General features: G+C 44.9%; 1 protein-coding gene across 1 annotated transcript; it reads right to left on the bottom strand.

The window, feature by feature from the left end:
• Positions 1 to 4749: 4749 nt before the first annotated feature.
• Positions 4750 to 15173, bottom strand: rps19bp1 (ribosomal protein S19 binding protein 1). Its single transcript, XM_052043127.1, has 4 exons — positions 15024 to 15173; positions 9830 to 9991; positions 6592 to 6689; positions 4750 to 5301 (listed from the first exon to the last, which is right to left on the bottom strand). Exons 1-4 carry the CDS (start codon positions 15076 to 15078, stop codon positions 5170 to 5172), a joined length of 447 nt encoding a protein of 148 aa, XP_051899087.1. The 5' UTR covers positions 15079 to 15173; the 3' UTR covers positions 4750 to 5169.
• Between the last annotated feature and the right edge of the window lie 1256 nt (positions 15174 to 16429).

The raw sequence follows: 16429 nt of genomic DNA, 5'->3' as shown, positions 1-16429 counted from the left end.
TTACGAACAGCCTGTATGCACAAATGGCTTGGGAGACCGGTGGGACGGATTTGCTGGCTGCTGCTGAGCTGCAGGGAGGAAATGTCAAATACTAGAGGACATAGATTTAAGGACAGAGGGGAAAAGTTTAAAGGAGATTTGCAAAGGAAGTTTTTTTTTTACACAGACGGTGGTAGGTGCCTGGAATGCACTGCCAGAGGAGGTGATGGAAGGAGATATGATAGCAATGTTTAGAACACAGAACAGTACAGCACAGGAACAGGTCCTCCAAACAACGTCTGTGCCAAATACGATGCCAAATTAAATTAAATCTCTTCTGCCTCTACATGATCCATATCCCTCCGTTCCCTGTATATTCAGGTGTTTAACAGCCTCTTAAACACCACCAGTGTATCTGCTTCCACCACCACCCCTAGCAGCCTGTTCCAGGCACCCACCACTCCCTGTGGAAAAAAACTTGCCCCACACAGCTCCTTTAAACTTTCCCTCTCTCACCTTAAATGCACGTCATCTAGTACTTGACATTTCTACCCTGGGAGAAAGCTCCCTATCGATGCCTCTCATAATTTTATAAACTTCTATTAGGTCTCCCCTCAGCCTCCAACGCTCCAGAGCAAAGAACCTAAGTTTGTCCAACCTCTCCTTATACCTCACACCCTCTAATCCAGGCAGCATTCTGGTGAACCTCCTCTGCACCCTTTCCATAGCTTCCAAATTCTTCCTGTAATGGGGTGACCAGAATTGCACACAACACTCCAAGTGTGGCCTAACCAAAGCTTTAAACAGCTGCAACACAACTTTCTGACTCTTATACTCAATGCCCTGACCAATGAAGACAAGCATGCCATATGCCTTCTTGACTACCCTATCTACTTGTATGGCCACTTTTCGTGGGCTATAGACTTGGACCCCAATATCCCTCTGTACATCAATGCTGTTAAGGGTCCTGCCATTCATCGTATACTTTCCCTTTTACTTTAGCCCTCCCAAAGGGCAACACTTCACACTTGCCCAGATTAAACTCCATCTGTAACTTCTCCACCCATATTTGTAACTGATCAATATTCTCCTGTACCTTTGATGGCCCTCTGCACTGTCCACAACTCTACCAGCCCATCTATATTTCCATCCACCACTTATATGTTGTTTGATATATATCACAAACAACTGAGGCCTCAGCACTGATCCCTGCAAAAAACCATTAATCGCAGACCTCGAGCCAGACCACCCTTCCACTACTATCCTGTGTCTTCCATGGGCAAGCCAGTTCTGAATCCAAACTACCAAGTCACTGTGAATACCATGCATTTCTGTGTGCCTTCCCTCCCCACCCCACCCCCAGCTTAACCCTCAATAATTGGGGCTGGGTGGAGCCGAGCAGAGCTGGGAAGTTCTGACCAGGTTCACTCACCGAGTCAGTGAAGCCTGCTGACTGTGATCTTTCTGTGATCCTCTCCCATACATTTCTTAATTACAAACAGTTCTCAGGAACAGGACTATGTTGTAACCTGGGGACTACCTGCACTGTAAACTTTAGTGTTTTTTATTGTGTTCAGTTTTGGTGCGTGGACCTCACTGGCAAGAACAATACTTATTGCTTATCCCCAGTGGGACATTCAGAAGGCGGCAGTGAGCTGCCTTCCTGAACTGCTGCAGTTCTTGTGATAAAGGTGCTGCCACTGTGCAGTTGGGGAGTTCTAATATTTAGACGCAACAACCACAAAGGAATAACAAAATAATTCCAAGTCGGGATGGCGAGTGACTTAGAGGGGAATCTGCAGGTGGTGATGTTCCCCTGCTCCTGACGTCCTTGTTCTTGGTGGTAGAAGTCACAGTTTTAGGGGATGTCAGAGTAACTTGGGCAATTGCAGTGCAAGTTGGAGATGGTGCACACCGCAACCACTGTGTCCCAGTGGGGGAGAGTGGTGAATGGATGCAACCAAGCATGTTGTGTTGCCCTGGATGGTGCTGAGTTTTTTTGAAGTGTTTTGCAGATGGTGGAAAGGCTTTAGGATGTCAGGAGGTGAGTCACTTACCACAGGACACCCAGCCTCTTCCCTGCTCTTGTAGCCCCAGTAAATATGTGGCAGGTCCAATTGATTTGTGGTCAGTGGTGATCCCCAGGGTGTTGATACATGAGATGCTCACTGCCTGGCATTTGTGTTGTGCAAATGTTACCTGCCATGCATCAGCTAATACCTGAATGATGTCTCGGCTTTGCTGCATGTAGACATGTTCTGGGACTTCAATGAACAGCCTCCAACAACCACAGCCATCTTCATTTAGTGGGAAGGATGACCCAACCACTTGAGTGTTTTCCCCTTGACGACCATTGAATTCAGTTTTAGCAGAACTCCTTGATGCCACACCCGGACAAGTGCTGTCTTGATGTTACCTCACCTCGGGGATTCAGCTCTGATCCATGATTGGTCCAAGGCTGTGATGAAGTCTAAGTGGTCCTGGCAAAACCCAACTGGACATTGGTGAGTAGTTTATCAATGCACAAGTGCTGCTTGATAGCACTGTCGCCAATACCTTCCAGCATTTTAAGAGTAGACTGATTGGATGGTAATTAGCCAGATTGAATTGGTCCTGCTTTTAGCGAATGGGATGGATCTAGGCAATTTCCCACATGGTCAGGTAGATTCCAGTGCTTGGCTAGAGGTGCAGTTGGTCCTGGAGCCCAGATCTCGGCACTACAGCTGGGATATTGCTCAGTCCTGTACCTTTGGCTGTATCCAGCACTCTCCCAGACATTTCAAGTGGAGTGAATCAAGTTGGCCTAAAACTGGCTTCTGTAATGGTAGGAAGCCACGGCTCCTCTGGCTAAATGTGGTTGTGAATGCCTCTGCCTTGTCTATTGCACTGAAGGTGGGAGTGCTGTTGGAGTCACTTCCCCTGTTAGCAGTTTGATTATCCATGACCATCAGGGCCAGATAAAGGACTGCAGAGCTTTGATGTGATCTGTTAGTTGTGCATTGCTTAGCTCTGTCTTTTGCATGTGGTTTTGCTGTAACGCTGTAGTTGCTTCACCAGGGTGCTGCCTCAGTTTTACTGGGTGCTGTTCCCGACAAGCCCTCCCAGTCCCCATTTTACTCAGGTTGATTCTGTGGCTTGATTACAACAGTAGAGCAAGGGATATGCTGAGCTGTGAGGGCTACACTTGGTCTACAGAACCTCAAGGATGCCCAGTATTAACCTGCCATTTCTGTTCTGAGTTTTTTCTACTGAGCACAATTGCAGGTGTCCACAGTACAAAGACCAGACTTTGTCTCCACAAGGACTGTGCTGTGGTCACTTCTACCACTGCTTTCATTGACATATGGATCTGCCTTAGATAGATCAGTGCGGACTAGGTCAAGTAGGTAGGTAGCTCTCTCGTGTTGGTTCACTCACTACCCTGTCAGGTGTATCCTTCTGATTGGCCAGCTTAACTAAGAAAAACAAGGTAATGTGCATTAGACAACCAGCTGGTGGCTCTGACATCCACCATCATGATGCTTCGAGAGGCTGTTGTGGCATGCATTAACTCCAGCCTCCCAGAAAACCTCAACCCACTGCAATTTGCCTATTGCCGAAACAGGTCTACAGTGGACACCATCTCCCTGGGACTTTGGCACTCACCAACTTTTATCGATGCACCATAGAAAGCATCCTATCTGGATGCATCATGGTTTGGTACAGCAACTGCTCTGCCCGGGACTACAAGAGACTGCAGAGTCGTGGACACAGCCCAGCGCGTCACGGAAACCAACCTCTCCTCCATGGACTCTTGTCTATACCTCTCACTGCCTTGGTGAAGCAGCCAGCATAATCAAAGACCCCACCCACCTGGGTCACTCTCTTTTCTCTCCTCTCCCATCAGGCAGAAGATACAGAAGCCTGAGGGCACATACCACCAGGCTCAAGGACAGCTTCTATCCCATTGTTATAATATCGAACTGTTCCCTTATGCGATGAGATGGACTCTTGACCTTACAATCTACCTTGTTATGATCTTGCACCTTATTGTCTACCTGCAATGCACTTCCTCTGTAGCTGTGACACTTTACTCTGTACTGTTATTGTTTTTACCCTGCACTACCTCAATGCACTGTGTAATGAATTGATCTGTACGATTGGTATGTAAGACAAGTTTTTCACTGCACCTCGGTAGAAGTGACGATAATAAACCAATACTATTACTCTTGGTGACGGAAAGTGAAGCACCTCAGCTAAACAAGCACTGCCTTCACCTCAGTTGGATTCCAGCACCACTCATGTACATCCCCCGAAAAGAGTCAGGGTGATACTCATCTGTGAGAAGAGGGAAATGCAGCAGGGTGACTAGGCACTCCCACAACCAGCATCGCTTTGATTGGCTGGAAAGCATTTCGTAGGAATCTTAATTTGTTTTCACCACTTTAATGCTCACTCATCAAAGAAAGAAGCAGTGCAACAAACAAGGTCATCTAATTCAGCAAAGGATGCAGTTCTGGTCTGGGCTTCCTGGCCCATACGACTCGGCCACTGACTGATGAACGGGTGATACAGCCGGTGCTTCGGATGGCCAGCAATATCTTGTAGTGCTGAGTGCAAAGTAATGGTACCACAGGTTGCTTCAATGACACTTGCTGCAATCACTTATTGCATAATTTTGCATGATCCAGTGACAGTTTAACAACTGCGCAATGGCGAATCATTGCTGCAACTATTAATCCAGTGATGTTACTGTAATTACTGGACAATGACAGAAGACGCAGTTAGATCTCAATTTCAGGAGCTATGCCTTCATTCTGTTCTCACCGCACACACACACAAAACCGTATCAGTGAAAAACAGAAAAGGTGAGAAATCCTCAAGTCAAGAAGCACCTTGGAGAGAAAAAGAGTTAACATTTCAGGTTTCCGTCCTGATGTAGAATCACCAGCCTGAAGCGTTAAATTCATCTCTCTCCACAGATACTGCCTGACTTGCTGAGTGTTTCCAGCATTTTATCTTAGATGCCCAGCACCTGCAGGATTTTTCTTTTGGCTTTATCCATCAGTCCCACCACAACTGTCACCGTAAGGTGTTGAGCAGGTGGGGGTAGGTGCCGTGTGTGAAGCAGCGATGTGGTCTCTCCTCACCAGCTCTGTGCAGCTGCCCCATTCTCCTTACAATTCAACAAAATTCAACCTGCTGTCAAGTTTAGAATGTCCCAAAATACTCTCTTTGAAACTTCTTAAAATCGCTCTCTGAGAAAATACTTGTTTCTTCTTTCTTCACTTTCTTTTCCTTCGGACGATCCTTTGCTTTCCTTCCTTGATTGTATGTCAGAACCTACGAACAAGGCAGGCCACCAGCATTATAAGTTTACACAGAGATATTAGTCACAGAAATACTTTCTGCCAACTTGGGTGTTGGGCAGAAACCACAGCCGCATTGTATTTTTGTAGCAACATTCACAGAATCTCTGAACTGTATGGCAGAAGAGAAGGAAATATGTAACATAAAGAATTTGGATTAGCCCCATTCCTATTTCTCCATAGGTCTTGAAGAGGGTGAACAGAATATTGACTAGAATGTAATCAAGTCCTGTTCTTGTTGATACAGAACCGCATCAGTGTGGAAGATATTACCCACTCAGGTTTTCTTATATCTGGAAGTAACACACTAGTATGCATGACAAAACATGCATAAACTTCTTTAACTTGAGAAACTGCCAAAAGGCATTGCACAACAGAGACACGATCAGTCCAGCTACACTGGGGCTGTGAATGGTGCAGAACCAAGACCAATTAACGAACCCATCGCAGTTATGCACTGACATCCCCTCTGGAGTCAGATCACAATGGTGCACCTTGAGTCCTGAGGAGGCAACAATGAAAAAAAAGTTTCTGAATTTACTTCAAACCTATTACAACCTGACAACCGCAATGTGGCACATGTGAAGTGCAGTCACTTTGTGATGTCAGAAATGAGAGTCACGTGTGCTCAGCAAGTTCTCACAAACAGCAGCGTGACAATGATCAAATAGTGCTTAAACTGACTTTATTTTGAGAAAAAAAATGTCCATGACACAGGAAGAACCTCCCTTCTCTATGTCAAAATAGTACCCTCATCAGAGAGTACATAAGGAGGGTCAAAGGTTTAACCTCAATGGAAGACAGCACTCTCAATAGTGCAGCACTCCCTTTGTGATGTGATCAAGTTTCTGGAGTGGGATTCGAACCCACAACCCTGGGACTCAGTGGGGAGAGGTGAACCCTAATTCTACCTCAGACTATATTTCCCTCAACTTGCACAAATGTCGTTATGTTGTTTTTGTTTATTATGTTGTATAAGTTATGTATAATTTATGTAATTTATGTTTGAAATGTACTGCACTGCTGCTGCAAAAGGCTGATTTTCATGACTTTTATACCCTTGGGTATGTCTGCCCATGACAATAAACTTGAATGCACCGAGAAACCCAGATATTAAGATTCCAATCCTTCCTTGAGCCTCATCAAACTCAAGCCCCAATTTCCAACGATCCATTAACAGATTCAAGGTTTCCTTTCTGTGTGGGACTTTAACCTCCCAGCAGAGCCGGGAGACGGACAGCAAAGATGCATTCAATATACACACCTTCTCAGTAACGCTGCTCTCAGTTAGGAATTTGGAGCCAAGCATATACTGGAGATTTTCCTCTGTATGATCAGCTGCTCTATTTTTCCTGTACTCCTCTGTGAAGGCAAACAAGACTCATTAGCTCTGAAATCAGGAACAAGCACCAGGGGCTGATCTATTGGCCACACTGTACTCTTGCCCACATCTGTTCCTGGGCAATACACACTTCAGCTGTCATTACGAAGGCACAGAAATGCCTCTATTTTTTGAGGAAATTGAGGAGAGCCAGACTGTCTCAGAACATTCTGGTGAACTTCTACTGGTGTGCGGTGGAGAGCATCCTGACATACAGCATTACTGCTTGGCATGCCAGCTGCACTAGGAAGGAGCAGAAGGCTCTGCAGAGGGTCATCAAGACGGCCCAAAACATCATTGGGACTCAGTTACCAGCGATGGAGGACATCTATCAGGTTCGATATCGGAGCAGGGCTTTAAACATCATTCGAGAACCAGCTCACTCTGCTCACTACCTTTTTAAATTACTCCCCTCTGGTAAGCGATACAGGACAATACATGCACACACAAGACTGAAACACAGCTTTTTTTCCCAAAGCTGTTAAATTGTTGAACATGGACTGACACCTCCTATACATACATACATACATACACATATTATGTCTTTCCCCCTTTACCAGCTGGACTCATCATGGTGTTATTTAATATATTGATATTGATATGCTGCTGATTATCATTATTATTATCATGGTTCATTTGCACACTGCCTTTTTATTTTTTTATATACTTTATATTTGTGTAAGTATGTTTGTTTTATTTTATAGTTATAATTGCTCTTATTAATTTACTGTTTTGGTTTTTATTAGGCGAGGGAGTGCCATCATAATCTCGTTGTGTTGTTGTTGCAACAATACAATGACAAATAAAGAATTCTTGAATCTTGAATCTGTTCTCGAGAAGGGGCTGAGGTCCTTCAGATTATGAAGGACTTAGAAGGTTTAAGAAAATTGTTTCCATGTTGTGGGGAGAGACAGGATAGAAACCAAGATCAGGAGATAGAAAGTTTATTACTAATGAAACTAGTATGTAACTTAAGAGGTTGTGGTTGAAAGAGAGAAATTGTTGCCACAAAGAGGGGTCAAGGGAAATGCTGGAAAGAAATAAAGACTGAAGAAATAGAACAGTACACAGTTCCGAAGCAGGGTCTTAACCTGAAACGTTGACCATCCCTTTGCTACCTGACCTGCAGTTTGTTTTTCATGCTAGAAATATGGTGGTGGGGGGGGGGGGGGGGTGGTGGTGGTGGTGGGAGGAAAAGTGTGGGTGGAGCAGAAACACCATCAAGGGGCAGTTTGAATGGACTGTGTTTGTGCTGGACATTCTGTGTGGAGTTTTATACTGAGTGAGGTCACTGATTCCTTATTTAGAACACAACTCTGCAGCTGCTGGTTACCTGGTATCAAATCCATACGAAACTCGACAACAGCATCATCACATGCTTTCTGTTAAGAATGCACAGTGACAGCCTGAGCCAGAACCAGCCAGCAGCAGCACGGTTGGGCTGGTTACTATGGTGTGAAAGCAAACAGCACACCTGCTGGAGTAGCTAGTTACCTGCACTGTAACTAATCCTCTCCACGAGCAGTCTCTGAGGTGGTCAGGAACAGTCAGAACCTTCACCTCCCGCAGGATTAAGCCAACTCCAAAGCCCCAGGTGAAATTTCAATTGGATCAGCTGAAACACCAGTCTGAATGTTGTACCATCTCCATGTATTGGAGTGTGAAACCATTTTGTTTATTTAGGAGAAATCTGATGGCGCTGGAAAGGATGTGGAGAAGATTTCAAAGGGTGTTGCCTGGGATGGAGCGTTTCCGTTATGGGGAGAGTCTGGGTCTGGAGCGGAGGAGATTAAGTGGGGTCATGACTGAGGGAAAATTATGATGGATATAGATAGGGTAGACTGCAGGAAGCTTTTCCCCATTATCAGAGGCAGATAAAGGTAGTGGGCATAGATTTAAGGTGAGGGGCAGGAGGTTTAGAGGGGATTCGGGTGGGGGGGGGGGTGGGGGGAGGTTCTTCACCCAGAGAGTGGTGTACTTGCAATGTTAAGAAATGTCAAGCTGAGGAATTGGGCAGGTATAGACGAGTACAGGCCAAGTGCTGGAAGATACAATCAATACAGATGGGTGCCCACTGGTCGGCACGGACATGATGGGCCGAGTGGCCCGTTTCCCTACTGTATGAATCTGTGGATCTAGTTTTCTGGTTCTGGACATTGCAGGCAAGGCCAGCATTCACTGCTCATCCCCGCCTGCCCTTGAGGCAGAAGTGGTGAGTCACCTACAAGTGAGTAGCCATTTACGAGCCCTTCGCATGGTGTGGGAGGGGGTCACAAATAGACCAGACTGGGCAAGGATGGCAGGTTTCCTCATCAGGACAGTGAACCAGATGGGCTTTTACAATCCAATTGTTTTTATGATCATCATTACTAAAACCAGCTGTTGTTTAATCCCATGTTATTGTTGGGTGTCTTGAAGCTAAATTCCACAGAAGCCAGGGTGGGATTGGAATTTGGGTCCCGCCTCTGGTTTGCCAGACAGGCAGTTTAACCCCTGCACTACCAGGACTGCCACACTAGTAATCTAGAGGAGGCAGTATTTTAAATCTTGCTATGGGGAAGCTAATTCTGTTAACCTGGTTTGGATTTAAAATGACTTAATTTTTTTTATTAATTAATAACCAACCAATTAATTAAGAATGTTGAAAAAATAATAAGATTTTAAATGGTTTGGAATCTGGAATAAACAGCTAGTTTCAGTAATGCTAGCCACGAAGCCACCAGATTATCACTTATCTTCATTAATGTCCTTCAGAGAAGGGAAACTCCTGCCCGTACCCATCTGGTCCAGATGTGGCTTCCGACCAACAAAGCGGCTGATTTTAATGGCACTCTTGAAATGCTCCAACAACCTGGTCAATCCAAAGGCCAGTGATGCTGGGAAATAAGTCCTGGTAACCCAATCCATAAATAAATGAAAGAGAATTAGCCTTTCAGACCACATAGTCCCATTCCCTCAAAGCAGCACTTCAGCCGAGTAGCAATGCATCCAATGCAACTAAAACAGTGGAATGTGTCTGGGGCTGGAAGGCCTTTTCCCATCTGTAGCTGGACTCTCAAAGCTAAGAAATTTCTTTACACAGAGCAATGCAGGGATTCAGGGACATAAACCTATCACTTACCCAGAGCTGATTTAACTATTTTCCCTTTGACGGTAGCCTTGTTCCTTCCCTGTTGTCTGCGAATCCTCTCCAATTGCTTCCTTCTTTCCTTCTTGCTTGTATTAACCAAGCGGTCAGCATCAGCTGCGTGTCCTCGATTTGTCTTCCTGCTTTGCCCTTGAACTGAAGCACGACGAGAGGGGTTGGTCACTATTGACTTGTCCAGAAGGGAATGCGTGGGATGATGATGAGAGAGTAGAACTGGACTGGATTGTTTAGGACTCAAACAATGAGAGACTATACCACACTGACTACACTTTCATAGAACTTCATTGGCTATAAAGCACTGTAGGACAACAGGAATATACCATGCTAATCCATCATCTTTCTCTTATCTGAAATAAAGTTCTGGAAACACTTGGCAGGTCAGGCAGCACCTATAGAGAGAGAAACTTCTATCAGAAATGGTGATGAAATGTCATCAGCCTTAGCGCTTGCAGCTTGACTTTGAGTATTTCCTGCATATTCTACTGCTGATTCCCAGGACCTGTGGCATTTTGCTTTTGACTACTTTTTCCTTAATGAAGTGAGTAAAGTTTGACAAGAGAGATGCTGAAATGCTGGAGAGTCTGGAACCGGGAGTTAGGGTCAGTTATGAACCTTTGGCATTCTCTGTTCCAGAGACTAGATGGTCACGCATTGAAAATCTCACTGAAGTCAATGGAGTTTTCAGCACCGTGAACCAAGCAATACAGACATTGGGAGAGAAAGCAGTCTGCAGGTAGATGTTCAGATAGCACAGGGGCCAGCACAAGAAACAGAAGCAGCAATTGGCCACTCATTCCAGAAGCCTGCTCACCATTCAACAGTCATTTTCCTGCTCTGTCCCCATATCCCTTGATTTCTCTAATATCCAGATATCCATTAATCTCAGCTTCCAATGCAATCACCAATTGAACCTCTACAGCCCTCTGAGGTATAGAATTCCAAAGATTCATCCTTTCTGTGAAGACCTAAGTGGCTTACCTCCCCACCTCTCCAGTTCTAGACTCCACACCAGGAAGAGGCCTCACATCTACCCTGTTGAGCACTGGAAGAGTGTTATACACTTCAAAGAGAGGCCACACAGCCTGCACTAGCATTTGTTCCTTTCTAAAAGAACAAGTCATCCATCAGGTAACAGCTGCAAGGACAGATGGAGCAGGGGCAATTGTTTCGTCTTCTACGGTAACCAACTACACACACTAACTGCAGAAATGCAATTCACTGACAAACAACAACTGCACAAAACTACTGTAGTATCTTGCATTAAGACTTCTGTACTCAAACTCTCTTGTAACAAAGGCCAACATACTATTTGCCTACTATTTACATACTATTTGCCTACTATTTACATACTATTTGTCCAGGAGAGGTTGGACAAACTTGGATTGTTTTCTCTGGCCCATCAAAGGCTGAGGGACGACTTGATAGATAGAAGTCTATGAAATTATGAAAGGCATAGATAGGGTAGATGGTCAGAGTCTTTCTCCCCCTAGAGTGGAAACGTCAAATATTAGAGGGCATAGATTTATAGATGATGTGTGAGGGAAGTTTTCTTTGTTTTTACACAGAGAGTGGTAGATGCCTGGAACACTGCCAGGGGAGGCGCACTAGCAGATATGACAAATAATTTTTAAGAGTCAGTTAGACAGACACATGAACAGGCAGGGAATAAAGGGATATGGACCAAGTGTGAGCTGATGGGATTAGTCAGATTGGCACCATGGTTGGCAGAGACATGATGGGCCGAAGGGCCTGTTCCATTGTTGTATGTTATTCCTGATCACTTGCTGTGTCTACACATTGACTTTTAGTGACTTGTGAACAAAGACACTCCAATCCCTTTGAACATTAAAATTTCCCAATGTCTCACCATTTAATACTCTGCCTTTCTGCTTTATGTACCAAAGCATATAACTTCATATTTTTCCCCTCATTATATTACATCGACCATGTTCTTGCCCTCTCACTCAGATGGTTATTTCCCCTTGAGCCTCCTGACATCCTCCTCCTGACTCACAATCCCACCTAGTTTTGTATTGTCATCAGACATGGAAACATGACATTTGACCCCTCAATCAAATTATCGATGTAGGTTGTGAACAACTGGACCCCGAATGTGCAGCACCCCACTAGCCACAGCCTGCCAACCTGAGGAAGAGCTGCTTATTCCCACGGTTTGTTTACTGTTCAATAACCAATTCTTAATCCACGTCAGTATATTCCTCGGACTCCACGTTCTCTAACCTGGCTGACAACATCCTGTGTGGGACCTCATTGAAAACCTTGTAAAAATCCAAATGCACCACATACACTGGTTCCTCCTTATCCATTCTACTCATCACATCTTCAAAGAATTTCAGTCGTTAAACAAGACTTTTCTTCCATAAAGCCATGCCAATTCTGCTTGATCCTATTATTTTAAATTGTTCTATTAAATTACATCCTCCATTATATAAATTCCAGCATTTTCCCCACCACTGATATCAAGCCAACAGATCAGTAGCTCCCCATTTTCTCTCCTTTAAGTAGGGGGTCACATTTGCTACTCTTCAATCCAGAGCAACAATTCCAGAATGTATACAACATAGGGAGTTTTCACTATCTCTGTACCATCTCCTTCAAAACTCTGGGATGCAGATAACCAGGTCCTTGGGATTTGTCAACTTTTAGTCCCACCAACTTTTCAAGTACTTTTTCCTCCCCACTAACACATATTTCCTTCCGTTCCTCACTCATGCTACAACCTTGGTTCTCTTGCACTTCTCTGCATTCTCTTCTGTGAAGTCAAAGTCGTCATTTAATTCCTCTGCCACTTTCCACTATCCCATCCGTTCGTAAGGGTCCCGCATTTGCTCTCACTTGTCTTTTTACAATCATATAGAAGGTCTTACAGTCTGCTTTTAGATTTCTTGCCAGTTTACTATTATACTTTATCTTGGCTTTCTTTATCAATCTGCAGAATTCTAAAATGCTCCCAATCCCCATGCCTGCCACTATTTCTGACAACTTTGTGAGCCTCTTTCTTGAATTTAATACTACCTTTAATTTCTCCCATCAGCAGCAGATCCCCACTTTTCCTGTGGTTTGTTGTGCCTTAAGGGAATATATATTTTTAGGGAAATATTGATTAAACACTAGTCAATGCCTATCTACCATCACAACTTTCCATGATTTTCCCATAGCCAACTCTCCCCTCATACTTTCAGAGTTTCCTTTGTTTAGATTTAACATCCTAGTTCTGGGTTGAATTACATAATTTTCAAACAATGTAAAATTTCATCATATTATGGCTACTCTCCCCTGAAGGCTCCTTTACACAGGATTGCCGACTGACCATTCCTCACTGCACTAAATAAGATATAAAAACAGCCCTTTACCTAACCACCATTACCAGCACCCCCTATATTGGGAGTCTGGAATCAGGAATACTGGTTTCCTCAACACGTTGATCTGCAAAAATGATCTTGTGTACATTCCCTGAATTTGTCCTCCATGTTATTACTACTAATTTGACTTATCCAGTCTCCATGCAAATTAAAGTCTCTCATATTTATTGCATTACCTCATGCAGCCGTTTTTTTTACCATGGCCAATATTACAAATACCATTTGGTGGCGCATAAATACCTCCTACAAATATTCCCCTCCTCCTTTGTGGATTCCTACCTCAACCCCATCTGATTCTAATTCTACACCGGTATCATAGTATCTACATGAGGCACTTCCTCAAGTAGGCAATATCATCAAAGATCCCCACCATCCAAGCCATGCCACCTTCTCACTGCTACCACTAGGCAGGAGGTACAGAAGCCTTAAGTCCCACACCACCAGATTCAAGAACAGCAAAACAACAAATTTTGCAACATATGTCAGTTATAATAAACCTGATTCTGAGCTACTTCCCTTCAATCATTCAGTTCTTGAACCAACCTGCACAAACCTAATCACTACTGAGATACAGCAACACTATGACCACTTTGCACTACAATGGACTGTTTTTTTTTGTTCTATTGTGTTCTTTCTTGTATAATTTATTTGTTAATTTATGCTTTTCTTGTGAATGTTATGTATCTGATGTTATGTGCCTGTGATGCTGCTGCAAGTCAGTTCTTCATTGCACCTGTGCACACATATGCAAATGACAATAAACTCGACTTTGATTTTATCATGACCTGCCAAGATCATTTGCACCATGTACTGTACTTCCCTTGGTACCAGAGAGTTGTAGACACAGCCCAGCACATCACAGAAACCAGTCTCCCCTCCACGGACTCTGCCTCCACTTCTCGCTGCCTCAGTAAAGCACCCAACAGAATCAAAGACCCCGCCCACCCCGGACATTCTTCTCCCCCCTCCCATCGGGCAGAAGATACAAAAGCCTGAAAATGCGTACCACCAGGCTCAAGGACAGCTTCTATTCTGCTGATATGACTATTGAATGCTCCCCTTGTACGATAAAATGGACTCTTGACCTCACACCACTTATTGTTTTTTTTTACCTGTACTACCTCAATGCACTGTACTAACTCAATGTAATTGTGTAATGAATTGACCTGTACGAACAGTATGCAAGCCAAGTTTTTCACTGTACCTCGGTACAAGTGACAATAATAAACCAATACAATCTACCTCATCGTGGCCTTGCACCTTACTGTCTGCCGTGTGCTCTTTCTCTGTAGCTGTAACGCTTTATTCTGCATTCTATCATTGTTCTCCCCTGTACTACCTCGACGCACTGTTATAATGGAATAATCTGTATGGATGGCACGCAAAACAAAGTTTTTCACTGTACCCCGGTGCATGTGACAATAATAAACCCATTTACCAGTTTTACCCCCACCTCCTTTCCCCTGGCGTTTGATCATTCAGACAGCACCTCTTGGGAGGCCAGTGTTGCTGGATTCCCCACGGGAGGCGCCGCGACTGTGCCCCACAGCGTCCCTCGCGTTGGGAGGCCAGAGTCGGGGCTGTTCTCCTCCACGCCACAGGAGGCGCTGCAACGGACCCCCCGAGGGCGCCCCCCTGCGGTAGGAGGTCGGTATAGAGACCGCCGGCCGCCGCCAGCGATGGCGGGAGGGGGAGAGAGGCCCAGCTGGCGGCAGGAATTTCTCTCGGCGAACCCCCGTCTCCCACTACAGCGGCCGGGCCTTGAACTGAACCTTGTCCGTTACCTGTCACATCCTCGCTCATCAGATCCAGCCCCTTTCTGACCAGCGCTGCCGACATCGCGCCGCATCCGATCGGATTAAACCCGCGCAAGACCACGCCGTCCTCTTCGGTATCCAGGCGACCAGGAGCGGCTGCCCCGCCCGCCCGCCCTCCAAGCACGGCGCCACCTGCAGTAGCGGCGGACCAACAGCACCTTGTCTTGGAGACTGGAATCTGGAGCAACCTGCAATCTGCTGGAGGAAACTCAGCGGGTCGGGCAGCACCTGTAGAGGGGAAAGGAATCGTCAACGTTTCCTTCGACAACTCCTTTCCTCCCACAGATGCTGCTCGACCTGCTGAGTTCCTTCAGCAGATTGTTTGTAGCACCTTATCTTAACAGGGAGCACTTTTAGTAAAAGGTTCAGGCGGTGTGTAAAACATTACCTGCTGCTTCCCCCAGTTTTCCCATTCAGTTCACTGGCGAAATTCTCCCCCTCCATCCCTCACAGCTTAGTTACAGACGGGACAGTGGCACTGGTCAAATTCTCGCCCATACCATGGCTTTACAACAGTTCAACACTTAGTCCTTAACCTGAACCAGGAGCTGAATCCACAGCAGGAAAATCTCTGGAGCAAATGCTGTGAATGAGAAAATCTTCCCCTATTTTACTTCCAAGCAGTGGTGGAGTGCTGTATTCTGATCAAGCTGTGTAATCAAGATTCCAATTTCTGCTTTGTGTAATGCAAATCTTCACTCTATGAATTTAATACAATACAATAGGGTCACAGAATAAACGAATTGACTCAATTCTGTGAAAGTATAATTAATCAGTTTCCATTGTGTTCAATCACACATTTAGCAATTGATCAACAGCAGCGTCAACACTTCAAAAGATCACAAGACAAAGGAGAAGTAGGCCATTTGGCCCATCGAGTCTGCTCCGCTACCTCACCATGAGCTAAACTATTCCCCCATCTGGCCCCAATTCCCGGCCTTTCCCCATATCCCTTGATACCCTGACTAATCAGGTACCTATCAATCTCCTTAAACACCCCCAATGATCGGGCCTCCACAGCTGTATGTGGCAACGAATTCCATAAATCCATATGGTTAATAGTCTGAGCTACAAGGTTATCTGTTTAACTCTCCCTTTTACGTCCACTACAAGGGCAGCTAGTGCTTCGGTTTAATATCTCATCTGACAGTGGAGCATTTTCTCAGCATTGCAGTGGAACGCCCGGTTAGATGTCTTGGTTGGGTCTTTAACCCCTAATTTTTCACTGGCTAGCCAAGAATATGGGTTCCATTGGCAGAAACAGCTTTACCCATTTGAGAAATTGCAATGGTGATTCTTGTGTCCATGTACAGAAGAATTTCGAGTTACACCCAATTGACACACGGTCCATTGGAAAGCTTGTGGTAACGCAG

Source organism: Pristis pectinata, chromosome 33 (assembly GCF_009764475.1).
Source record: "Pristis pectinata isolate sPriPec2 chromosome 33, sPriPec2.1.pri, whole genome shotgun sequence".
Classification (NCBI taxonomy): Eukaryota; Metazoa; Chordata; class Chondrichthyes; order Rhinopristiformes; family Pristidae; genus Pristis; species Pristis pectinata.
The sequence above is the reverse complement of the archived record's forward strand: the minus strand, read 5'-3'. Positions and strand labels throughout refer to the sequence as shown.

Coding starts and splice junctions, on each gene's coding strand:
- rps19bp1 (XM_052043127.1), bottom strand. CDS start 15,078: ATGTCGGCAGCGCTGGTCAGAAAGGGGCTGGATCTGATGAGCGAGGAT. Junction 6,690..9,829: donor AATAGTTAAATCAGCTCTGG/GTAAGTGATAGG, acceptor TTGCCTTCACAG/AGGAGTACAGGAAAAATAGA. Junction 5,302..6,591: donor AGAGCAGCGTTACTGAGAAG/GTGTGTATATTG, acceptor CCTTGTTCGTAG/GTTCTGACATACAATCAAGG.